The 26,790-nt window shown below is 38.5% G+C and overlaps 1 protein-coding gene across 1 annotated transcript in view; it reads left to right on the top strand.

The window, feature by feature from the left end:
• Window positions 1–809: 809 nt before the first annotated feature.
• LOC122877153 (ephrin type-A receptor 6-like) overlaps window positions 810–26,790 on the top strand; it is a 58,539-nt gene continuing 32,558 nt past the window's right edge. The window contains exons 1-6 of the mRNA XM_044198283.1: window positions 810–1,367; window positions 7,853–7,917; window positions 19,743–19,871; window positions 20,652–20,801; window positions 20,900–21,061; window positions 21,181–21,409. Coding sequence (XP_044054218.1) covers window positions 1,289–1,367; window positions 7,853–7,917; window positions 19,743–19,871; window positions 20,652–20,801; window positions 20,900–21,061; window positions 21,181–21,409 — 814 coding nt within the window. The 5' untranslated portion in view covers window positions 810–1,288. The remainder of the gene's footprint in view (window positions 1,368–7,852; window positions 7,918–19,742; window positions 19,872–20,651; window positions 20,802–20,899; window positions 21,062–21,180; window positions 21,410–26,790) is intronic.

The raw sequence follows: 26,790 nt of genomic DNA, 5'->3' as shown, positions 1-26,790 counted from the left end.
GTTCGTTTGAGTTTTCGGTTGTTTGTTCTTTCTTCAAACAAACTGCTGTTGCTGTTGCTGGAATCATATTCACTTCAGGTGCATCATGCAAGGCAGTATAACAAAAACACCAGCTGTTTGCCAACAAAAACAGCTATTTTAAAGTCTTCAAAAAAGAAATAATGTTAATGAATCACTGCACAAGGAAATTTTAATTACAGTACACAAGTGGGCTGCAGAGTATTGCTTTAAATTTCACTCACAACAATGCAATGAAGTGACTCATAAGATCGTGTAAATGAATGTGTGTGTGTGTGTGTGTGTGTGTGTGTGTGTGTGTGTGTGTGTGTGTGTGTGTGCACCTTCAACCCACCATGCCCTATATCAACTTATACTCTATTTGTCTGCTTGCCTTCCTCCCCTGCCACCATAAATAGAAACTGCTCCAGACACATTACTATTCCTACAACATAATCCAATGCAGGTATAACCTACATCATACCACAGAAGTGATACACTAGTTTAATAATGGCCTCATATTTCCTTCCATCTCCCCAGCGTCCCCCCGGAATCAATAACATCTGATGGAAACGACTCGCGCGTTTTACATGATGTAAAGTGATACATGAGGTGAAATGTCATAAGACCAAGTTAGATTTGCACGCTTGGACTTGGCTCCTCAGTATCTGGTTGTGGTATAAAAATCGGCTCCTCTGCCTGCGGCAGAGCATCCCTTCTATCCCGAGGAGAGAGAGAGAGAGAGAGAGAGAGAGAGAGAGAGAGAGAGAGAGAGAGATACACGCAGTGATACAGAGACACAGTGAGGGATGCACTGGCTGAAAGTCGAGCGGGAAGTCCGGGGTTTTCCTTTTTGTCTCCCTGCGTTTCTCTCATTTTGGGATAAAAACGTTAAAAGACAAACAGACTGACTTTACCACAAACACATATCGGGGAAGTTCGCTTTTGGACACTTTTGGGATAGTCTGCACCTGCCGACGTCGACCTTTCCAGACAACTATTTATTTATTTATTTTTTAACTCGCCGGGTTTTTGTGCGCAATGGCTGGTCGCTTGTATTATCTGTCTGTCCGTCTCCACATGGAGGGATTCGGGATGCTGGGCTAAAAAAAATAATAAATTAAACAGAAATAAACAACTCCTGTGGATCCTAGAGTGACCTTCTGAGTCTGGATACTGGGACGATTTCAGTAGCCTCTTTCATGAAACCTCCTTACCTTTTCATTTGGGGGATCTATTTAGGAGTCTGTGCAACGTTTTAGTTCAGAGCGCACTTGTGTCTGACTCAACGATGTGCTCCGGTGGGAAATACTGTGTGTTTCTGTTCTTGCTTGAAAGTATCCTGTCGGACCCGGGAACCACGAACCAAGGTGGGTATAAAGAGCGTCACTGCATCCAACCACATCAGAACAAGGGCGGATCCACCAAATTTGACCATTTTAAAGTATCTTTTTCCCCCACAAAACTGATTCTCTGCTCTCCCCCATTACACACATGCACGCTCACACGCAAAACACAAGGTAACCTAATGTTTTGCAGTGCGTCTCATTTACTGTCTGCAACCAAGGAAAATTGAAACCCATTGACATATTCAAGACTTTAAACAAAATAAGCACAATTAAAGTGCCTTCACTCATCTTACATGGGTGCCATGAAGGGTAGTGCATTGTAATCTTTTCACAAGTGATAGCCTATTTTATATATTAGGCTAGTAATTGTTTCATCTGCACTTGAGTGACTAATGCGTGTTATACCTCAGGTGCTATTTTCCTCCTGTGTCAATGTGTTGGTTGAAGCAAGATATTGAGGCAGTAGAAATTTACAGCCTCAAAATGCATGTAAAAATCACAATTTCTTGGCTGAACCAAGTCAGTCTTGGTTTCAGCAGATGTATCTGTTGTCCTAATCATTGATACTGTATAGCTTACAAAACACATCTCTTAAAGTCTGAACATGGCAGTGATAATAACATTTTGGTTACTTTGGTTTAAACCTACTCTGTCTCAAAACACATCTTTGAAAAACTGAACATGGCAATGTTTTAGTAACTTTTTCAACCCACTCCATCGGAAATAATATGAAATTTGCTCTGAAATTTACCAAAAATACACATTTACACACATTTACAGCATCAAAATGCATGCAGAAATGTCAGTTTGTCTGCTGTTTTCAGCAAATATAGTAATCTTAATCACTGATACTGTAAACCTTAGAACACACATCTTCAAAAGACTCAACATGGTAATCAAACATTTCAACCCACTTCATCTCAAAATAGATGAATTTTGCTCTGAATTGTACAATGATTACACACTGAAATACACATTTACAGTATCAAAATGCAAAAATGTATACCTAGGTTCTGTGTTCTGTTAGGCCTACAGACAGGAGCTCCATCAGCCAAATTATGGAAGCGGGTCTGATATCATATTTTCATACTTCACCTCCAAAATGTGCACAGAAACATTGCCACAGCTATAGGGACCACAAAGTGTTACAGTGAATGTCAGCTTCTAGCGCACTGTCAGCTATACTGATGTTTTTGAGTTGCCTATTTCTGCTTTTCTGTCTGATCAGTTCATATATTCATGAATAAAAATGTAACGGATTTTGGCCCATATATTCCCAAGAGGATTCCTCACAGACACTCGTGTTATAGTACTGTAAAAAAAAAAAAATGTGAATTTTATTATGTTGGGCCAGTGGTTGACACTAAATGTATCTGAATAATTTCCCACTTTTCAAAATTCATTTCCAGTCATATGGGCATTGTGTGCAGTCACATATGGTAGAGAAACACCGGACATAATAATGTTATCTCCCCTCAGCCGTACTCATAAGTCGCATGGGTAAATGGTTGCCATAATGTAATCGGTTCTTGACATCTTCCACTTCGCACATTTGCAGAGGTCAGTTTAATATTCCTTCCTGAATGTTTAATGTTTAGGATACACATTTTCAAAGACGACAGGAGCCCTTTCACTAGCCAAATGTCAAAAGTCTCCTTCACTTCATTTTTCTGTGAGTCTTGTGTGTGTGTGCGCTCAGTTTTCCCCACAGGATGCCTGTCTGCCTGTGGTGGTGACAGGCTTGAAGGGGAGGGAATGCACATATGGGGAAACTTGAAAAAATGACAACCTGAGTTTAAAATATATTGAGAACAAGCTAGCATATGTTAGCCAGGTGCAATTTATCTGAGTGAGTTTTCTAATGAATGTGAATCACTTGTGTATGTCCTCTCACACTAAGAGAAAGAGAGAGAGATGAGATGTAGTCTTTATATGACAGGCTATTTATTGGTCATTTAATTATTGTGTGGTCAGTATAAAAGGTCATTTTGTATAAATTCAAAATCAGAAATAATGGTAAATTCTAGTCTAAAGTTAACTTGTCTATGTGATGTCTTAATATTGACGGCCCCCCTTAGTTATTGTTGCTATACGTCTGTCAAGCCTTCCACTCTTGCACAGCACATAATGAAGTTTACAAAGATAACAGTGGCAGATTTACCACTTGAAATTCTTAGTAATGATTGTAACAATGAGCCCTTCATTTCAGACAGTTAGATAAACACAGGTTTCTGAATTCTAGTCAGCGACCCTCGATTTTGCAGACTGAAACGACAACTGTCACTGGCAGATTTTATTGGCTGATGCTAGCTAGCGAATTAATCTAGCTCTCAGAGTTGTTTGAGAATGTGGCTACTGCTTGACATTTTAATGTTTCCAACTGACTTGTTTCAAAAGGAGAATCTTGTAAAAGGGGTTTCAAATATGCACTTGATGGCTACATACATGATAGCGTGCTAAAATCCGCAGGCTAAAGCTACATGTCCAAGGTAAAAAGTCAGCATCCTCAGCAGTTGTAGATTCACCATTTAGAATATATGGAAATAAAGAAGCAGCATTGTTCTTGTACTGCAGGGTAAAGTTAGTATTAGTATTAGAAGTATGATGAAGAAAAATTGTAAGATCAAACTGTTAATTCTTTTATCTTCTTGTTAAGATAACTTGTGCAGGTGCTTAGCTTAGTTGTACAGTATGATTACACTTTTAACATTAAAAGAAAAAAGAATGTCTGTCTGCCATGGCAAAATGCTATCTCGGGTAACGTTGGTTGGAGTGTAAACATCCCTGTAAACTCCTAGTTACAGTACTACGATTGGACAATTGCTGTTTGGGGAAGGGTTTTAAGTGAACAGTCAACTGGGTATTTTGTCCGGTCAACAGCAAAAGAAATCGAAAGGTATTCAGTTTACAAGCAAGCAAATCCTCACATCTGAGAAGCTGTGACTTGCAAATATTTGGTATTAGCTTGTGATAAATGGCTCACACACGAATCAATTATCAATACTATCATTGGTACATTTTCTGTTAATCAACTAATCATTTAACAGCAGAAGTATTCAGGCAGATACTGCACAGTCTTCCACTTTTAACACAAGGATGCAGCATCATCTGTGTCATGATCAGGTGAATTAGATGCTGCTGTCGACTTTTATTATCATCTCATATAGAAAATAATGATTCTTCCTCTCCCAATGGCTTTCTGAAACCACATCCTGGAAACTGCAAAAAAAAAAGAAAAGAAAAAAGGGCCCTTATAGAAATGCCTGTCTCTCTGAGGGATCTCAGCCAAGTGCTTGTCTACTTGAATATCCTCAGCCAAATACTTACTATTTTTATATATATATATATATATATATATGTACTGTATATAATTGAGGATTCCAAATTAATGTCTAGCTTTTGAGTGTTCATGAGCCCCTTACAGCTAATATTTATATAAAACCTTTCCCATTCCAGTGTCATCCACAGAAATACACATTAATTTTCTTTTTCTTTATTGAACTACTGCTCAATAAAGGCTGTGTACCTGCCAATGAAGAAATCCGTGTAATACATGTGGTTGTACAAGGTGAAGCTTTTTTATAGGAAAATCACACATGTGGTGCCACTGAACTTGTTTTGCACTTGGTGGACACTAGGCAACAAGATTCATTATATTAATATACTAAGAGTGGTGGAAATCATTCTGCAATACACCGAACTGTAACATTATATCCGTGTAACTGAAGATTAAAACCTGTCCTTAAAGGAGTAGTTTGACACTTTGACACAAATACACTTATTCGTATTCTTACTGAGTTAGGTGACAAAAGTGATACCACTCTCATGTCTGTACGGTAAATATGAAGCTGGAGCCAGAAGATAATTAGCTTAGCTTAGCATAAAAACTGGTAGCAGAAGGAAACAGCTAGCCTGGTTCTCTCCAAAGTTAAAAAATCCACAACCCAACACCTCTAAAGCTCACTAATTAACACAGTATTTCTCATTTGTTTAATCTGTACACAAACAGAAATGTAAAATGCAAAAAGTTGTGGTTTTCGGGGAGTTACATGCCAGACAACAAGTGGGGAGACTGCCAATAAGCGTATTTCCCAAAATGTCAAAGTATTCCTTTAAGATGCCAAAACATTTTTTAAATGATCACTCAAAATATGCAGTAAATTTACTGCATTATGAAGTTCTTTAATTTTTACAGTCAATTAAAGGGCCCATACATTTACATTTAGTGTTACTCACCAAAACGCATTGTGTGTATCCTTGAGGTTTAACAAATGTGTTTAATGTATTTCCTTCCTCATAAAACATTTGCAAAGTATTTTAAATCCAGCATTGTTAACTAGCTTGCAGTCTTCTTCTTCTTCCCTGTCTTTGTTAGCACATTGCAACACATCTTGGCGTGTTGCCTGTAGATCAGTGGAACAGCGTGAAACCATTGGCAGGAATGTGTATCGCATTGCCCACATGTGTGCGTGTGTGTGTGTTTGTGCATCCTCGTGGGCATGCATGAGATAAACAGAACGGGGGACACACTAATAGAAAAACAGCTCCATAGCGCTGCCGGAGGTCAAAAACTCCACAGGGAACCTTTAAGATGAATCGGTATAGCACCTGCAGTCTAAACCTTGTAAACACACACACACACCGAACAACATGTCTAGTAGTAAAAGAGTAAAGGAAAGATACAGCGATGCGAAGCAGTGATGGGAGCCTCAATGCTAAAGGCCACTGATTCGGTCAGTGACACTACTGATTCAATACATTCAGTTCAGCTTGAGGATTCAGTGTTAAAGATTTGTCAGTTCACGTATTGAACACCTCACCCTGCAATATTGGTGCAAGTGTATCAATGACATATCACAAGAGCAACTGTAGCAATTTACTGCTATATAGACTATTTGTACCCACTATATTTTCTAAAATGTGATAATTTTCCTATGGTCAGGAAAACTTTGAAAGGACATTTGCAGATTATTATGCTTCCAGACACAATACCCAGACAAGAGTAATGTGATTTGGCCTCCTGATAAATACTCGTCGGCATATGTGTGTGCAGTGTGTGTGTGTGTGTGTGTGTGTGTGCTTTGAGTAAGAAAATCTGTGTATTAAATTCAGCACTATGGTCTTGGGTCATCTATTATTTCCTGGCTCCAAAGATAGTTGCAGGAATTAAATTATTTTATGACTACATTACTGTGTATGTATGTTTGGGTGTGTGTGTTTGTGTATGTGTGTAAGACAGACAGTGAAGGGAGTTGATGGAAAATGTTTGCTGCTGTCAAACATGTTATGGAACATCGCTCATGATTATGAAAGATTGTTTTTCTAATTTTGTCAAAAATCAATATCTCTCTGTTTCTCTTGGTGTGTCTCGCAGTCTCTCTCCCTCCCTCTCTATGTCCTCCTTTTGAACAGAGGCAAGGCCATCTTATTATAATTCAGCCCTTAATTACCAGCAAGGGATCAAGGCTAAATGAAGTCTCTGTAAATACTGAAGTGGTTCATTTATTCTCACCAAAGTGTATCTTCTCTGGTTATCTAACTTGTTCTCAAAACAGTAGCAACCCCATTAAATTAGTCCAGATTTGGCAAAGTCCACTGTACACTGGAGTGACAGGTCGTCTGAAGATGTGACTCTTTGGTTTATAATGTCGACCACTGAAGTGGGACGCACTTTATTGATAGAGATTGTAATTAACTGGCTGTGTGGAGACAAAGGAAATTGCACATTCATCATATCAAATTGGCTCCGGGGGCTTAGCAAGGGCCAGATAATGGATCTTTTCATGCCTGAGCCGTGACCAGAGTGCAGACAGCTCAAGATTGTTACACTTGTATGTATGTACACAATGTGGTCAAACACTAATGCTGAGATGCTAATGCTCAGATTACACTATTTTTTTTATCTTTTGAAATGGTGATTAGCTGTTAGGGTAAAAGATTCTTGGCATGACTTGGCTTAAAGACATGGCAGACTACATGTTACATGTTCATACATGCATGCTGACTGTATTTGTCTTAAATGACTTTTGATTAAGTCATATTTAGTTTGGTTAAATATTTATAGTTTCCATAGTCCTTCCGTCTTTCCCCTTTATTCATCATTGGCTTATCTTTGATATCATGTAGCACAGAAAACTCCTGACCTCTGAGAAGGAGAGTACTAATCTTCCAGACTTCACCTAGATGGAGGGCAGATCTGTTAGTGTTGGTGTTGTCCTGGACTTTCCTAAGAGCTGTTATTTCATAGGTGGTTGAATCTGATAAGAGCTTTACAGCTCTGTCAGCTCCTCATTGACAGCTTGATAACTATTGTCTGCTCTCTTCCTATTTTGTCACCTCCATTTCTCTTCTTTTTAAATTCACTGTTCAACCTCTCTCGCACTCTCTCTCTTCCCCTTTCTGCTCTCTCCTGTCACTCTTTGTGCTTATACTGTCGTTCTTTCATTCTTCCAACTTTTCTCCTCCATTTTACATGACCTTTTTTTTCACCACCCCGCTCTTTCTAGTGGTTCTGTTGGACACGACGACAGTGCTAGGAGAACTGGACTGGAAGACCTATCCTGTCAATGGGGTGAGTGACATTAGCATTTCTTAAAATAAGAATAGTCACTGTTAAGCATCTTGCCTACACTGAATATAACCAGTCAAACAAGTGAGCAAAGTGAATAAAATACACCAAAGATTAAATAAAACATTTTGATGTACCAATTTTTACTCGTTTAGTAGAGCATAGCTCAGCCCTCCAAACTGTCCTAAACCTGACCTACAGCGCTTTCTTTCCAAAACTGAACCATTGAGCCAGAGTAGTAGTTTCCTGTGATTAGATAAAGACAGGAGACAGGACCTGGGGACTAAAGAATCATACAGGCAGCATACACACCATTAAAAGGGTGTGTTTGCTATTTGTTGCAGTGAAAGGAGTGTGCCGTGTGAGTGTATATTTGCTGATTCAAGTTGACTGACTTAACTAGCTTGCAGGCTTTGCTTCATTTTATAAAAAGCTGTTTAAACAATGGCTATATGTAACCTCAACATCTGGAAAAAAATAAATCACCTTTCAACCTAAGTGAACCCAGTTTTAACCTAGACATGATTTCTTTTCACCTGCAAATCACCAAAACAATGCTCACTGGGTAAAATGTCAAGATAAAACGTTGGTAGGACAATTTTAGGGATATAATGTGCTGTTGTTAAAAACCAATACAAGAACTTGTGTCCCCAACCATAGAAGCAAATGGAGCTACCATTTCTGGTGGCAGCTTTTCAAAATCACAGTCTTTGTGCTGGAAAATATGTCCTTGTTACAGAAACCCACATACATGATTATCTTGATTTTGAGAAACCAGAATGTGTGATACTGCTTTTTTCAAAGAGAAACAGCGTTACTGTGGCATGTGAACACCCTATCCAGCCTCAGGATTTCTGATCACTAAGTGAGCATGCACGTCTCACGTGTCACTCGAGTGACAGAGTAATTAGCCAGAGAAACAAACAATATGATGATTAACAACATCGTGGTCTACGTGTTGATACAGGTGAAAGCCTGACACCAGTGTAAGTGGAGGATACACTGAATTTCATGCGTCACCCTCATCCTATGTCTGGCAATGAGAAGTCAAATCCATTAGGAAGAGGTAAAATGCACCCATGGGTCCAGTGGTGGAAAGTAGCTAAGTAGATTTACACAAGAACTGGACTTAGGAAAAAATTTTAGTTACTTGTACTTTACTTGAGTATATCCATTGTATGTTACTTTATATGTATACTCCACTACATTTCAGAGGGATAATACTCACTGTAATACTTGAAATAATTGTGCAATATTCTCTGTTCAATACTCCGGTGCAATATACTCTGTTTTCATTTTAATTTATTGATATTTATTCATACTTCTGTTACTACTGTGCAATATCCACCGTCTCATAACCATCTTAATAAGCTACACTTAACTTGACAGTACTCATTATTGCACAATTACTTATTACTTATATTATTACATTGTATTATACACACTTACATACATACATACATACTTATCAACCTCTAAATCTACTACTTACACAAATTTTAGCTTTTATAATTTATATCAACTTTGTACTTAATTTATCTTGCCTGTATTATAGCATATTATATTTTGATTTGCTTAAGTCTTCTATTCCTTCTATTCTCATTGACGTGACAGTGAGCAGCCTGTAACGAAAGAGTTTCCCCTCGGGGATCAATAAAGTATTTCTGATTCTGATTCTGTACTAACAGTTATTTGACAGATATAGTTACTAGTTACTTTACAGATTTAGATTTTCCATTAAAAAAACATATGATGAGCTTATAAAATACACATTGTTAAGATACAACCAGTGGTTTCCAACCAACTGGCTTGTGACCACTTACAAAAAACTGTGTCTGGTTAGGTCCCGTTGTCACATTTCAGATGTCTATGAGACATTTCCCCTCTAAGCCTCTCAGATGGTTTCATTTAAATAACTGTTTGAGGGCCAAAGGGGTAAAATTATCCATTATTTCATGAAAAAGCAAATATTAGAGAAAAGTCCATACAAATGTATGTGGCAGAACTTTTTTCTTCTGTCCTCTCCCAATAATAATCTAATCTCAATCCATCTCAACCAGCTACAACAGTAAAATGCTGCTTACATATTATTGCATCAGTATTAAAAAGTCCCAAGGGTTGGATCTCCACTAGTTTCTTAAAGTTTTTAGTGATGAGAGCTTGTCATCATCTGAACATTAACCCTTCTGACAGCAGGTAGCAGGTCATGCCTTATGACAGCTCTTAACATGAGCACTATGGATCATTAATACACATGAGTTCAGTAAATATACTTCTTGCATAATGTCACTGCTATTTAAATTTCAAGTTTTTCTTCCTGTGCACCCACTTATCTCAACTCTATTCACGAATAAGGTACACTTATTACACCTAGAATAAAATATGAATAAGAATTCACAAACAACACCTTGAGAGTCCAGTAAGACCATTTCTAAAACATAAAGGCAGAATAAATCTCCTAAAACACAAACATCTTGATTCATTAGTGTGGTCTCTGGTTATCTCCACTGGGGTTTTTTTAGGACACATACGTCAATGTTTACGTGCAATGAATACAGATTTGATCAAGACTTTAGAATATCTAGAGATTAAACAAATTCAATTGCAGCATATAATTCTTACAGGGCTAAGCCTGAAGGGGAAATGCTGTAGATTTAATTCTTAAAAATATTTCAGGGCCCATTGCTGGGACTGAGGAACTATCAGCAGCAACAATAATGTTTCCATGATGTATCTAATTTGGGACACGAGGTGGTAGCGGGACTGTTTGTGCTTTCAGGCTATTATTAAAAGTGTAATAAATCCTTTCCAGCAAAACCAATAAATAGAAACAAAATATTGAGATATTTTCAGGGCCAAATGCCAATATTGAAAAGGATTCTCCTCCCTTGCAGACAGCTTAAACAGGTTGTTGCTATGGGGAGCAACAACGCCTTTAATTGGTTGAACAAAAACACAACGCCACCACCCAGATTCACATCAAATCAATAATTCATCCCAACTACAGAGATTTAATAATATTTTCATAACACCTCTCTCTCTCTTCCCTTTAGTTTGACAATGACAAATAGTCTTGTTTTAATCAAAACCTCACTCCTCTTAGGCAGGTTGGATGCCTCCACCATTGTTATTAATACAACAGTATATGTCTGTGCAATGTGGTTAGGTGTGTATGTGTGTGTGAGTTTTCTTAACGGCCTAAAGCCTTTTTTAAGACCTAGTGACATGAAACGTTTACTATACTACAATTAGAAACTAGAATCACTTTAAAGGGGAACTCCACATTCATTTTCTTTTCTTGCTGTACACACAGTCACATTGATTCTTGTTGGTGTGTTATGTAAAAAAAAAACACTTGTGTGCAAAAAACACTTTTTCTGCTCAAAACTAGCTTGCATCTCCGTAGAGTTTATAGATCACTTAAGCTGAATTCTGTCGCTTCTACTCAACTAAGTAAACACTAGCTTTGTCGTATCATTCCCTGACATCTCCTTGGACATCCATGGACTCCGGACCCACAAGGCCAACCACGGCCTCGGGACCAGGAGGCGCAAATCTGGCCATAGGTTCAAACTGGCAACCTCCTTCCATGGTGAAAGTGTACTGAGAGATGTTTTTGTCTGTGCTAATTAAAAGTGGCTGATGTTATGGTCAATGTGTCTCTGTTCAGTCAGCCTCATGGGATGATACTCTTTTATTTGTTTTCATATTTGGTTACACTGGTTGATTTGGTTTGAGTTAATACTGACTGGTATTGCTATTTTTTGTTTTTCTCTGCTCAAACTGATATAAGTGTGTGTTTGTTTATCTGTATTTATGTATAATGTGGTTGTGAATGAATGAATGAACAAACACCCAGCCCCCTGGAGACACTGTATTTTTAAGATTTCTGACAGACAGTGGGTGGTTAAAAGTTAATGAACCTATCCTTGCTGAAAAGAAAAGATGTTTAAGGAATTTTCTTGAGCACCTTATAAAGACTGTTATCAATCATATGACTAGATTAATGTGGCCATTTTGACCATGAGGCAGGTAGCATTGTTAAGCCTGGGGGGTTCCCATCTTTACACACTGTTATTGTGATTATAGCTTAGACACTGATAATCACACTCACCCACAGTAATAAAAAATGCTCAGATATATTTTGGCTGGTATTCCCTACATTCTGTGATACTGAGTTAGATTGAACAAGTAATCCACTGTCAGTATGTGAGAAGGATTAATTAAAATGATCACATACTGTAGTTTATGTGTTGTGGCCAAATGCAAATGCTCTACTGAAGTAGAGTAGTAGTTGTTCTGCATTAAGTGCTAAATTAGCATTAAATTTCTCTATCTGCGAGACAAAAGTTCATCCTCATCCTAAACCTCTTTTCAGCGATGAACAACTTTCCACTGACTAAATTCAGTAGCTGTCAAAGCTTCCTGTCAGGAGCTGAGTGCAGACCTTAAGCTGCCAGGAGCCATGGTAAAAAAACAAAAAAAAACCCTGTCATAAATAACTAGAGTTAGAAATTCAATCACCACAAGTTTTCAATGTCTGAACATCTCTGCACAATGATTGGGCTTTGCAGGTGCTTCTGAATGTCATGGAGAAGGCTAAAGTGTGTCTCTATGAAGTCCCTGAGGAGCCGTTAAAAGCTGGCATCATCATTTTTAAAACACATTCAAAGCAGGATGCAGAACACTACTTTACCTGAGAGGTAGGAGTCCAGACAGGATGTGGAATACACATATTGGGATTTACATGCGCAGGTTGCAGCTGCTCTGTCCAGCATTGTTCCTGAGTACTGGGACAAAAACAATGAGTACAGCGAGGAAAAATAGCCGGTTTCTTAATTAGTGTTTATAAAGTAACAGAAACACAACAAATTAAAGTGACAGTTCAGTGAGTGTTTAACATTTGTATATGGCAGTAAAGTTAAATACACTGTAGGCTGATCAGTACATTTAATATGTACATATCTTCTACTGCGGTGACATGACAAAACGGATTTGAAAAGGATTTTAATTTTTAATTTTTGTTAAATTTGCCCAGCATGTGCAAAGTAGGTTGCATAGGATCACAGAGCAGCTGACGCACACTCCCTCCACATCTTAATGTGTTGTGCAGCCCTGCACATCAAACAAGCTGATTGGTTCATAGAACTTCCTGTCGCAAGGCATGTCCAAAACAAAGAAAAATCTGTTCAAATTAGTACAAGTATAAAAGAATCAGCCACTCAAATGTCTCAGAACAACACAAGTGTACTGTATGTTTGCCTACATACAGTGTCAAAAGGCATTTTCCACTCTTAAGGATGCTAACCACCAGAACTATCACTGCAGGTACATCAGCCCCAAGTACCAATCCAATAAATGAATATAGCTGCCATAAGGAACTGATGTAAACTGAGTAGCTGCTATGTGTCTGTCCACTTCAAGTCTGAAGAGGGACTGAGACTCTTGAAGTAAATGGTCATCTACAAAGCAATAATGATGAAGTCTATGATTCTCCTACTCTCCTTCAGATCACCATCTGTATGCATCCACCGTAGTCATTAATTGTTGCAAACTTTCTTGAAATCCCTTTGGACCTGGTGAAAGTGCACCTGAACTAGCAAAAGTCAACAGGACACTTAATAGGGGCAGGTTTAATTGCAGTATGAGTGTCACTGTGTTGATATGAAGTGTTTTAAGTGCTTTTTGGATTAAGTGAGGAAGTTTTTAACAAACTCAAGGGTCATGATGCCAAACTAGAAAATTAGACCCAAATTTGTTTTTGCATCATGAATATTTTTCCAAATCTTTAGGGGTCAGGCTCAATACTAAGTTAACAGTGAGCCATTTTTACAGGGCAGTTTCAGAAAACCTGGTATTGCACTCTCATATTGCAATATTAGTGTCAGTTCAATACATTAAGTTGTTCTACACCTTGTACTAAAAAACCTGGTTTCTGTCTGCTACAGTCTGCTAAGCTTGGGGCTAATAGGCGGAGCGATTAGTAGGTGCATATCTGATTGCCTCAGAGAGCGTGGGCTGCAGCTCATCTTTCAAACTCTGGGTTTGCATTTGTTTTCTCTGCTCTGAACCATGCCACATCCCAAGGGGGCATTTTAGAACACTGAGGCACAGAGAGTGACAAATTACCATTTTCTCTTGTTTGTATGCATAATGGAACTTCAATTACTTAATGCTGATCTTATGCAAATCAGAAAGCTGGCTTTCTTTAAAGATACTAAGTTTCTGTTTCTGGTCTGTAAGGAGGGGACTGAAATGACAGAATATAGAGTCTATATGTTGAAGAAACTCCTCTCACATCAAGTGTGTGATTCTTGCTTAAAGTTACAATTCCTTTCTATGACTTTTACAGTATTTCCACTTTTATACACAAGCAGAAAATCTCAGAAATAGAAAAGGCTGAATGGCATGTATCAAAGACTGCAGAGGCCTTGCAGATGCACGCAACACTTGTCAGCTTCTCACTTTAGTGAACACAGACTGAACGTGCTAGCGGCATGGCTCTAGGGATGGCAATGTCAGTCGGTCCACCGCTTTGGTCGAGTCTGAAATATCTCAACAAGTACTGGATGGATTGCCATGGGATTCGCTACAGATATTCATGTTCCCTTTAGGATAAATCTTAATGGCTTTGGAAATCCTCTGACCTCAACATGTATTTGATGGAATTTAACCAAATTTTGGTTTTTGGACCAAACAGTTCTTCTCAGGGTGACTCTCTGGGGAGCTCCCCCAAGAACTACATACCTTCAAGGGCTTTTTTTCTGTTTGCATTCGTACTGCCAATAGGAATGCTGAAGTGACGTAAGCCGGCCGACGTTGGTATAGCAACGTCACTTCTACGTGACATACAACAACAAGATGAAGGGCACCATGGTCAGAGCTGTGTGTTTGTTGTGTGTCGTGGGTTTCATGATAATAATGTTGGAAAGGAGACATTCGAATTTAGATTATACAGATGAAAGAGCATGAAGGAGACCTAAGAGGCGAAAACTCCTGCGACAATTTTCAGTACTTAATATCAGAGAAGAACACTGCACTGCAGATACAGGAGACGGGTAACTTTAACGTTAGCTTATTGTAGTTTTATGTCTTGTGAACAAAATATATAAAGGGGTAATACAACAATGTAAAGCAATCAGTGAAATACAAAAATGCAGTGTTTGTATTTCACACGTTACTGCGGATCACTGCACAACACTGTTCACCAACTGTCTGGGTCCAGAACAGAGTTGATGACTGGTGGAAACCTGTTGTTCCCAGTTTTACCGACGACCACAAAATCTCAGAATGTCAAAAGAAACGTTTCAGTAAATCTGTCACCGTCTGAAGCCTGCATTAGAAAAATGGGTACCAATTGTCGTCTATCTGTCCCACTCCAAAAAAAGAGTTGCTGTCGTGATGTGGAAACTCGCGTACAGGAGTGTTGGAGTTTGCATTTCAAAGGCCTGTGACTGTTTGAAAGAGATCTTCTCCTCTGTAGAAGAAATCTATTGCCTGAAATCATTCAGATGCCACTTTTCCCCAGCCAGATGTGTCACTGCCACCTGGTGCAGAGACTGAAGGAGTAGCAGTGTGTGCAGCCCTGATGCATTAGCTTAACCCTGTGGCTGACAACTAACCTACCACAACACAAAGCATCACACACATCTCTGTGAGAAAATGATTATGATTTCATTGTTTAAAATATAGTGCATCTTTTATTTCTAGCATAAACCAAATCTGTAAGTTTTTCTTGGAGAGTATTATTTTATGTTTAAAAGTTAACCCTGTAAAGCCCAAATACAGAAAAACATGAGCAAACAACAAAAAACACCAAGCCTAATTTTATGTGCTTTGTTTTATTTCATGACTTCACCTGTAGTATGAGTACCTGCACAAATAACTCCAGTAAACCATATCTCCTTACAAACCTTTATTTGAATGTTTACTATGGTCATGTGCCAGCTTAGTACATCTCTTTTAATGTATTCTGTTTTTTGCTTTTCCTATTATTAAATTACTAACTAAAGTGATTATTATTATTATTATTATTATTATTATTATTCTTATACACATAACTTAAGTGATTATGAAATGACACAGGTGTTCATGCAGTTTGATAGGAACCTGGTCTAGCAGGTAGAGGAGAGCTAGGACGACTGGGGGTACTGCAGGCTGTAGGTGTATCGCAGTTCAATAAAGCCTGGATTTCACTGTCGGTCCATTTATCCATGTTTTCTTCCATTTTTTTGGGCTACCGTTACCAGCTGTTGTTTACACGGCTAACATTTTACAAGGGTTTTTAAAAATGGCAGTTGCCAGTGCTGCATGTGCTCATGTTTTCAACCAATCAACCTACACTTACGTCTGGACCGATCCCCATACACTTACATCACTCAAGATTTCTCTTGTGCATGGAGAGTACCTACTCTGAAGTAGGAGCTAAAAAACTCCCTCAAAACGGCATTCTGGGAACAACGATCATTCCCAGTTCTTGCAGTGCGGACACAATGGACAAACGCCTAGTCATGGATTTATAAAAACTTTGATCCCCTGACCTTTCATGTAGGTCGATCATCAGTTTATCCAATACTTTGGTTTATGATCAAACACCTGCAAAACTAATGACATTCCCATCAGCCTCTGCTGTATTTTGTGTTTATTGTCAATTAGCAATTAGCATGCTAACAAGCTAAACTAAGATGGTAAACACTAAACATTAATATGCTAGCATTATTGTTGTAAGCATGTTAGCATGCTAACGTTTGCATTTAGCTTGGGATAGGTTCACATTGTTTCAAGTCTGTCTTAAAACAATAGTCAGGTGCCCAAATGAACATTGAAACAGTTTTTGCTTGCTGTACTGAATTATACTTAGGTATACATACAATTGTTAATTATGCATATGCTATATGGTATATAGTAGTTAACAGGTATTTGGTTTTATTTTTAGCCTATTACAGACTAAGTCCTATACCAAGATGTTTTCTCAATTTTTAGATTCTGCTCATTTACCTTGAATATTTCCCATAGCAATGATATATGAACAATTACATTCTACCTCAGAGTCCACTTAAAATCATAAAGGCACAGCATTATTGGCTGGCTGGAGTTCCAAATGAAAGAGAAAGTGATTATGATTGATTCATCATTTAGCCCTTGGGTGTCACATAGAGCTAATTTAGATAGCTTAATTAATATAAGATGAATTGCTTTTGTACATTCCAGTCAAGGTTAAAGTGTAATTTAATAATTTATATTAGAGACCACTCTACCTTAGTTGTCTTGGCTCAACTCGTTCTGTCTGTCATCTAACTTTATTGGGTCTCTCTTTGTGCGACACATTCAAGGTATTCATCAAGGACTGTGCAGCCAGTGTGTGTGTGTGTATTTTAAAATGAAGAAGTATGCATATCACATTCAACACAGCAGCTTTGGATAATTTTCTCCTGTTGAACACCCCATTTTGCAAATATCACAGGTACAGAATTACATAATGTAGGTATCAACATGGTGGAGACTGGAGAGTGAAATCAATAAGCAGTCACAGAGTGCTTTCCATTTAGCTACTTATACTTTCTCACGTCCTCAATGTTCCAGCCTGTGCACCTGGAAATGACAGTCTGCAATCATGGAGGAAGCTTCTGCGTCTTGGAGAAGGCTGGGAGAGAGGAGGCTACTGGAGGAAGGTTACACAGTATCCTATGCAGTCTTTTACTGGATAGTGACACCCCTTCAAATCCAAATTCAGGGGATGGATCCACAAAAGACAGCATTTCCAGACCAAGCTTTCCTTCTTTTGTCCACATTAGGAGGACATAACTCAAGTATATTTTGCGGCCCTCGGTATCCCATAATCCATTGTGCTCCTTCACATGTTTAATGGAGCGTTCAGGGGATCCTTGTCAACTCGGTATGTTAAGAAATGTCACATAACTGCATTGTATTTATCTGGTATTTCCTCTCAGGTAGTTCTCTTTTTCATTGGTCTAGTTCATGTGATAAATACATCAGATGAAACAGACCAATGAAAAAGGCACTGCTGTAATGATTTATGACAGGCATACATTCTGCTGTTTGCTCTTGTCTGCAACTCGGATATATTGTTAATCACAGTGTGTTACACTGTTTGGCCATGGGAATTTTGGACTTGTTGATGAGGAAGACACAAATGCAGAAGTGTTCCAATGGCTGGTTCAACCTTAGTTTTGATTATAAGATAAGTTTAATGGAAAGTAATGTCCAGGAAATTAATTGTCCATTAGTTTCCTGTGAAACAGATGGAAATGTTGGCACATTAGCTAAATAGAGAACACCCACACATTCTCTTAAGATGCTTGTATTTTTTTTTTTTAACTTTCCGAAACAACAATCCAACATTCACACCCACTTCACATAATGATTGGCCAGTGGCGTGGAGGTGAGAAAGGAGCCAGGATTTGAACTTCACTATCTCTCTTTTTCATTCTTTACACAACTATTTCTGTCACTTTTCACATGCTTCAACAGCTGAGTGCAACATGAATGCCTTACACGAGAGACTGTGTAGAAAATGTGCACCATTTGCCCCGTATTTAAACAATATCATGTCTCCCCCTCTCTATGACAGCCTAGAACAACTATAAACACAAATGATTTCCGACGTGGTTGGACAATACATCGTATGAACTACTTATTTTCAAGCATAACCCGACCACTTTGTGTGCTAACATGTAGGACATTAAATAGTAACCAAATTACTAGAACGATTGTTCATGTTTCTAGAAAATCCCTGGACTTTGAAGGGCCCCTTGGTGTCACAGGAAACTAGGATGATCTGGGAGAGTGTGTGTGCTAAATGTGAATTCTTTTTCACTGACTTATAGCATTTCAACCTCCACAGTGTTGTCTCCATTATGAATTTAATAGTTTAGTCTCATTCATACATAATGGTTTACATGCTGTAAATGTCTCTACCTTGGCTTTTACAGAACAGAATCAAGTAGAACTGCTGCCATGTCTCTCATGTATGTATGTGCTCTTGAGTTGTGTAACTGACACAATCTCAGCTGCCCATTTGTTGTCACAGGAGTTGTGAGAAAGGAGTTCTGTCAATAAACATTAGGGCTTTTGAAGCTCTGATCATCATACCGTTAAAGCGAAGTAGACAAATGAGAGATTCTGGCTGATGCAACAGCTTGAAAACATTGGTGAAACTAACGTGGTGTTTCACAAACGTCATGTTTCTATAGAAATTAAGTTTCACTACATGCAATAGAAGGTGCACAGGTTGAACATTTTATGGAGCAGTTCTGAAACCCAGATCATTCATGGGTGCATGTATTTTAAATCTCCAAACATTATCTCAATATTAATATATTTCCTACTAATCTGCAGCCTAATACAGTACTAATATAATACATACCCATAACTGAATGCTTGCATGCAGAATAACATATCAGCCAATCCTAGTCACTCACACCAATCCACAAATTACTGTTGTCTGTTGTTGAGTCAGTCACCCAAATGACACAAATGATAATGGTATCTAGTAATGCCGGTAGGACGGTCTATTATTGCATACAGAACTATATTTAGTAAATTTACTGGCAAACTAAACTCTCTAGATGTTAAAACTACTAGTGTTCTGCTAACAAATAAAATATTTAATTAAATTGTTTTTATAATTGCTTGTATACTGCACTTGCATACTGCTTGTATGTCTTTTTGATACCATGTGGTGCGTCGTGAAGCCAAAGACAATTTTTCACATTGTAGGCAATAAAGTTATTAACCAAATACTCTTCTTGCTATATGGCAATTGTTATTTACAAATTTACCCATATTTTCTTCCTATATTTTTATAGTGGGATGCTATCACAGAGATGGATGAGCAGAACAGACCTATTCACACCTTCCAGGTTTGCCACGTAATGGAGCCAAACCAGAACAACTGGCTACGGTCTGGATGGATCCAGCGGCAGGCTGCACAGAGGGTCTGGACCACATAATTTCCTCAGACACACACTTGTTCAAAAATCTTTGCCAGATATTTGGATCAAATGAAGTAGTCTTGAAGCAGAGCCTGGTTGTGACATTGTGTCAAGGTTGGGAAAGTGTCGAACTAACTGGATTGAACGCAATCTTCTACGTAACATATCAGGGTAGGAAGAAAATGGCAGGCAGATGTACTGTAACAAAAAACATGACTTCACTCTGATAGGGACGGGCTGATTTCCATTGAAGTCAATACAGAACAGCACATGATAAATCAAAGATGGTGCAGAATTTCTTCTTTACACTACACTACACTGGAGTGCTGCTCATTATTTCTGAAACAGAGCTGTATCACAAACTACAGAAAACCCAGATTCTGCCTGTGCAGTTTAAAATGGGAGAAACTATTACATTTTATCAAACTGTTTTCATGTGTTGTCTTTTATCCTTTTTACTATTGCTTGTTTGTGCTCTCAAATTGCTGCTGCTGTCTTTTTTGTCTATTATAATTACTTTCTATGAATTAATTCATTGCTATGATGCTTGCACTTAATTGATTTTTGTATAATATGTAAACATAAAGCCTGTCATTTTTATTGTTATAATAACATTTATACCTGTATTAGAAATATTAGGCCAGTAGGATTTATTCTAAAAGACAGAAACCAGTTTATTTCCAGTTAAGCAATATGTAGAGCTGACTGCAAAATGTTTAATATTTGTAATGTCTAATGAGCTTTTGATCATTTGTTTATTTATTTATATATATTCTAACTCAGGTATATGTGGAGCTGCGTTTCACACTGCGAGACTGCAACTCCATTCCTTGGGTTTCTGGTACCTGTAAGGAAACCTTCAACCTCTTTTACCTGCAGACAGATGAACAGCTCCCTGCAGGGACACGGTTTCGGCCTACTGACTATGCCAAGGTTGGATCCGTATCATGAAAAAGAGTTCTCTGTTGCGCTACTGGTATCATTCAGTAGAAATGAACTGTGCCAATAATGTGTTTGTTGTTGGCTTTAAGGTGGACACTATAGCAGCAGATGAGAGTTTTACACAGACAGATCTTGGAGATCGTGTTCTTCGCCTCAATACTGAGGTCAGGGAGGTGGGGCCAGTGACACAGAAGGGCTTCTACTTGGCCTTCCAGGATGTGGGAGCTTGTATTGCGCTTGTGTCTGTCAAGGTCAGTGAACAGGGTGGTGTGACTTATGTTTGCATGAACTACAGCCATGAACCTGTCAGTTTTATTTCTTTCAAAAGACTGGCAGCACTTCAACTTCATGTTTCTCTATTTCACACAAGGTGTTCTACAAACGCTGCCCATCGACTTTAAGGAACCTGGCAGCATTTCCTGACACAGTGCCGCATATGGACTCATCATCTCTGGTGGAAGTAAGAGGTGCATGTGTGGAGAATGCAGAAGAGAGGGACACACCCAAATTGTACTGTGGTGCTGATGGAGACTGGTTGGTACCACTGGGCCGCTGCATCTGTAGTATTGGCCACGAGGAGATGGATGGCTACTGCCGGGGTGAGAAGTGTGTTTGGATGTTTTTGTGTGCATGTGTGTGTGTTTGTACTAATTTTAGAGCAGTACACTTCACCAGCAGTATACTAAAGCTGCAGATACAGAGAAGGAAACAAGAGAGAGAAGAAGGCATTGCATCACATTAACAGATCTCTAGGGCCTCCCCAGTCATCTGCAGGAGTTTAAATTTACACAAATGCTATTCCCTCCTGTCATTCTAAGATTCTGCATCCTTGTCTGATCCTCTCCATCCACATCTCTCTTCACCTCTTTGCAGCTCCACCTCCCCTCATTATCTTCTCTCCTCTCTTGTCCACTTTGTTTACGCTTCACTTAAATCTCCCTTCTTTCTCCTCTGTGTCCCTTTATTTGCTCTCTTTTCATTCCTCCCTTTTCATTCTCACTCTGGCTGTCTCTCATCACCATCTTTTTCTGCTAAATAATGTGAATATGAAGAGATTAGTGTATGTCACCAAGAGTTTCCTGACATTTGAAAATCATTACGTTGGCTCTCACGCGGAACTCTATCAATTTTGGTTCAAATGGGAAAGTAATTTCTTGTAATATAGCTTGTTTTGTTTTCTTGTATTTTAGGTCTGCTGTTGCCTTGATAAAGAGCATGCTGTGACAGATAAATGCACATAACATTTACATAAAAAGCTCTCAAATTTCAAAACTCACCACAAAGCTTCTGTAAAAGGCTTTTCGGGATGCCTCTGCTCTAATTAGTCGTATCAGCATCACCTAAATGTGGCTCAGCAAAACAGATTAAGAAAAAGTTAAGGCAACTGTTGAGTTGTTCCAGATAGTCTTTGGCCTGGTTTCTCAATTAGACTGTGCAGACAGAGCGGGAGCTAGCTGGCTAATTGCCTTCATTTGTTAGTTTCACAGCTAATTTAGCTCACACCTAGCCTTTTCTAAAACTCCGCCAACCCTCTATTTCATTTACGAGGCTTAGACTTACTCTTGTAATTAAGGCAGGTGGTAAATTGAGCCACACTGCATTATTACAATTGAAGTGCACCCCGTGTTACTTGCTACATTTTTCCTACTTAAAGAAGTCTCAGCTGGTCGGGGTGAAATTCATGTAGTACCCCCTGTGGTGATGTGGTTGCTCAGGTTATTACAGAGAGAACTCCAACAGTCATTAGTACAGCTGATCTGTAGGACAGACTGTAATATCTCCTTTATTTACTCCTCAGGTGTAATTTTTCTTTTTATCTTCTTCTCTCTTTTATCTGCTTTTTATTCTTTATTCTTTTCTTTCTCTCTCTCTCACTCATCTGAAACATGTAATTAAACAACACAGAAGCCTGTCAGGAGAGATTACTGATGAGACGGCAGCTTAGGAGCAGCACTCTCATGGTGTCCTTCGTATAGGAAATAAAGCACAAAAATAGTACAAGAATGCCTGAATATAAGAATGTCTCTTATAAATAATAAATAAACTGTCACTAACAGCTACCCTGTTATAGTTATAGACAAGTTAGCTCATGCTTGTGCATACTAGGTAGAAATGAGTTAAACTAGGGATGAGTTACTAAACCCGGTACTAAATGGGCCCTGGGGCTTAATCATTAAAGACCGTAGTATTATCGCTGCAGCCTCTCCTGCTGTCTGTGTCGGGCTGAGCTGAGCTCCTCCACACACACACACCCACACTAGTAGCGCAGTCAACAGTCAGCAGATCAGACAGGCTGTGGTGGAGATTACTCGAGTTGACAACAACTGAGCTCATTACTGTAAGTGCAATAAAACCTCCGTGAGTAAAAAGCCAATACTTTATCAATACACGTGTTCAACAAGCATAAACCTGAACATGTAGAAAGTGATATTTTAATCTACTCTGTCTGCAGTCTCATATGTTTTACACAAGCACAGCTAGCTCAGCTAATAGCAAATTGTTACAAACAAGCGAAAATGAAAGCTGTCTGTATGTAGTTTAACTGTTTAGCTTAGTTTGCCACCAATCTTAAAATTTGGCAAATTCTTGTAAACTTACTGCTGACTGAGACAAACCAGCCCCTCCTCTCTACCAGCGGTAACTTACTGCAGTGAATCACAGCAGCAGCAGAGGGAGGAGGACAGAGGACAGGAGGAGGGACTGATCCTGACTGATGTCTGTGTTCTTCATTCTTTCTAAACTTCGCTCAGTATTTCGATGCCAGAAATATGATTTATTTTAGATTTGTCTCCAGTGAGATACTGAGTTTATATACTGCTGTTGTAAACACTGTTGCTGCTCTAGAAAAAACATTTAGTTATATTTAAAATATTAAATTCTAATCCTGTTCTGAATGAATTCTGTTTTTAAACAATATATTTCTTAAAAAGCAATTATTTAGTAATGAAAAAGAACCAATAAGAGTATCAATTAAGAACAGAACCAATAAGAGCATTGATAAAGACACTCACTTACAGTTAAGGAGTCCATCTCTGGAGAGAAGGAGGGGGATTGTCATACCATTTTCGATATGCAATAATGTTTATTGCTTTACATCTATGACACACTGTGTCCTTGTTCTGATTTACTTTATTTATAAAGATTAAACATGACAATTAACTTTAGTTTTTGTTGCTATTTGATAACTGCTAATAAATAAAACAATTTGTATAGGGACAAGAAAAATTTGACTTCCGGCAAGTAAAAAAAAAAACCTTAACATTGAACCCTGGTAAATTAACCTAACATTTAGTTTAGAATGAATTACAATCTACAAACAACTACAGACTACAAAAATATAATCAACTACAATAATGATTTAATACAGAGTTAAAAACTTATCATCACTTATGCACAAGCATACTGACATTAAAGATAATTAATGAGTACCAATGAGGGTCATGATACAGAGTTGTATACAATTACCTATGTAATGTAGGCTACATGTACCTATGTAGCCAATTACTATATAGAATCAATTGCAACAGTGATCAATCTATGGTACTTACTGCATGTCCAATGTTAACAAAATACAACATGTAAGTAAAAGTTACAAACTGTTATGAGGCCTACTGTATATTTTCACTTTTGACAGAGCTAGACTAGCAGGTTCCCCTTGTGTCCAGTCCAACATTTCCCAGAGTTATCTCTGCACTGGACGAACAGACACAAAACTAATATTGATCTCATCATCTCAGCGAGTCTGAAAGAAAACAAGCATATTTCCCAAAATGACTGTTCCTTTAAGATTCACCCTTCACTGAAATACTGTTGTAGCATTCCAGTTAAAGGAAACCAGAGATGCTGCTATGCTCTATTGTTTTTGCTGTGCAGAAGCTATGGTTGGGTTCAGAAATGTCAGGTAACATCTATCAAGGATGATCTAAAATCCTTAAAAAGGCATCTACTCCTTCTAGCTCATTACAAATTCCAGAATCTATGAATATGCTAATTTTGTTAATTTAATTTCTAAAGTTTTCCTGCTGGACACAAGATGTCTCCTACTTCACTGTAAAATCCATTCTCAGTGCACTGGTGGATTCAAGTTTCTATATCAAATTGTATAAGTTGCGAATTGGACCAGGACTGGCTTCCAAACTATTTGTCATGTCACAAATCATGCTAATAGGCCCACCCCTAAAATCAGATTTTCAATGAGCACAGAGAAACTTTCCACTTTCAGCAGATGAATGTGAAAACAGCCTTCTAGTGTCAAACTCTGCAGATACATTGTGCATTCTGCACAGTGAAGCTCAAACATCCAACTGTAGGAACAAGAACAAAAACATATTTTTGAGTGGAGGGGGACTTTAACATTGGGTTAGAAGAGGTGATCAACAGCAACAACAGATTATGGCCTTGTAATTAATTATTTATGGCTTTAATGATTAATGGCCAATTATTTTTTCTCATCAATAATTTCCATAGGTCTTGCAGAGCTTATGCTGTGATGAAGATGTGCACTTTGCAAGTAGTTGCAGGAAGTTTAGGCATGAACTTGCGATGACTTCTGCTTTCTCCTCGTTTTCATTTTGGAACACTGCTTCAAAGGGTACTGTGATCAAAGCTGTCTGAGAGGCAGCATGGGGAAAGAGCAAAAGAGAGAGAGAGAGAGAGAGAGAGAGAGAGAGAGAGAGAGAGAATAGGGAAAACCCCAGTGCTCCCAAATGTAAGCAGAGCTCTGCGCTAACACGTCCATCTTTCTCTCCCAGCTGCCTAAACAAAGGCATCAGCCCTTATCAAACCCTGCTTTCCACCCCAATAGCATTCTGCCAGACTGTTTTGACATCTCAATCGAGTGCTTTATTATTCTATTCCTTTCATTCAGTGTCAGCCACAAGAGGATTACTCAGAGATAGGCTGGTTATATCATGACCTAGATAAGGCAACATCATAGTGGTAATGCTATTTGTTCCACATCCTTTCGTCACACCATCGTATTCAAAAGGAGGCAGTGAATTGTGGGGGAAGCTAATAGAGACGTCTTTTCGAATTTCATTTGAATCAGAATAGATGTACTGACAAGACCAAAAACCCACCAGTAGGCTAAGTGATTACATTCAATAGCCGGAATATCTACTATATTCAAATATTCTGGTTTCAACAAAACCTTTTGAATGTTTTTGCAGCCAACACCTCCTGTACTTTTCATAAAGTTGATACCAACACAGCCCAGTTTCTCTTCTTACTGTACAGATGAATAGTGAGGAAGCACATTAACAGAGATTTTCAGAATCAGACAAGAAAGTCCACCAGTGTTTTCCCTTTTTCTATTTTTACCCATGATCGTGTCAGAGTTCAACAATACTTAGCTTGCTCACTTTTGTCCTCTGCTGTCTCAAGACACGGGATTGATTAGGCAGGAAAAGTACAAACTTTTGACCTTAAATTCAGTTTAAGTGGAATAGGAAATGAGAAAATCAATACATTCTCTTAGTTGTATCTGAGTCACTGTTCCCTTCTTCTGTCCATTAAGGACTGTTTACTCTGGCCTCTAACGCAGCTCAGCCAGACTAGAGCATCACTCATTCTCTGTGAACTTCCCATCTGCATATCAAAGCTGATAGACCAGGGTAAACATAGTCTCTGGCTCCATCTGTTTCTGACAATGTAAAGCCAAGAGAAAACTTCCAACTCTACACACCCAAACAAGTCAAAATCTTTTAGTTGGCACGTCATTACATTCCTGCAAATATGCAGGTGATGTACTTCCTTTGACCAAGCTCCTGTAGGTTACTATAAGAAATTAAAATCGCATTCTTAAGTGCTACTCTTAAAGGTGGGGTATTCTGGAGAAGTCCAATACCATGACAAATACCATGATATAGAGCGAACAACAACACAGCAAGTAATGTAACTAACGTTAGCAAGGTTGTGCATTAGCTTAGCTAGGTTGTGGGTTAGCAAACCGTCCTTACAGTTACTGCTGCGAAGCTAACAG

The sequence above is a fragment of the Siniperca chuatsi genome, linkage group LG1 (assembly GCF_020085105.1).
Source record: "Siniperca chuatsi isolate FFG_IHB_CAS linkage group LG1, ASM2008510v1, whole genome shotgun sequence".
In the NCBI taxonomy this organism is placed as follows: domain Eukaryota; kingdom Metazoa; phylum Chordata; class Actinopteri; order Centrarchiformes; family Sinipercidae; genus Siniperca; species Siniperca chuatsi.
Note: the sequence above shows the minus strand (reverse complement) of the source record. Positions and strands in the feature narration are given on the sequence as shown.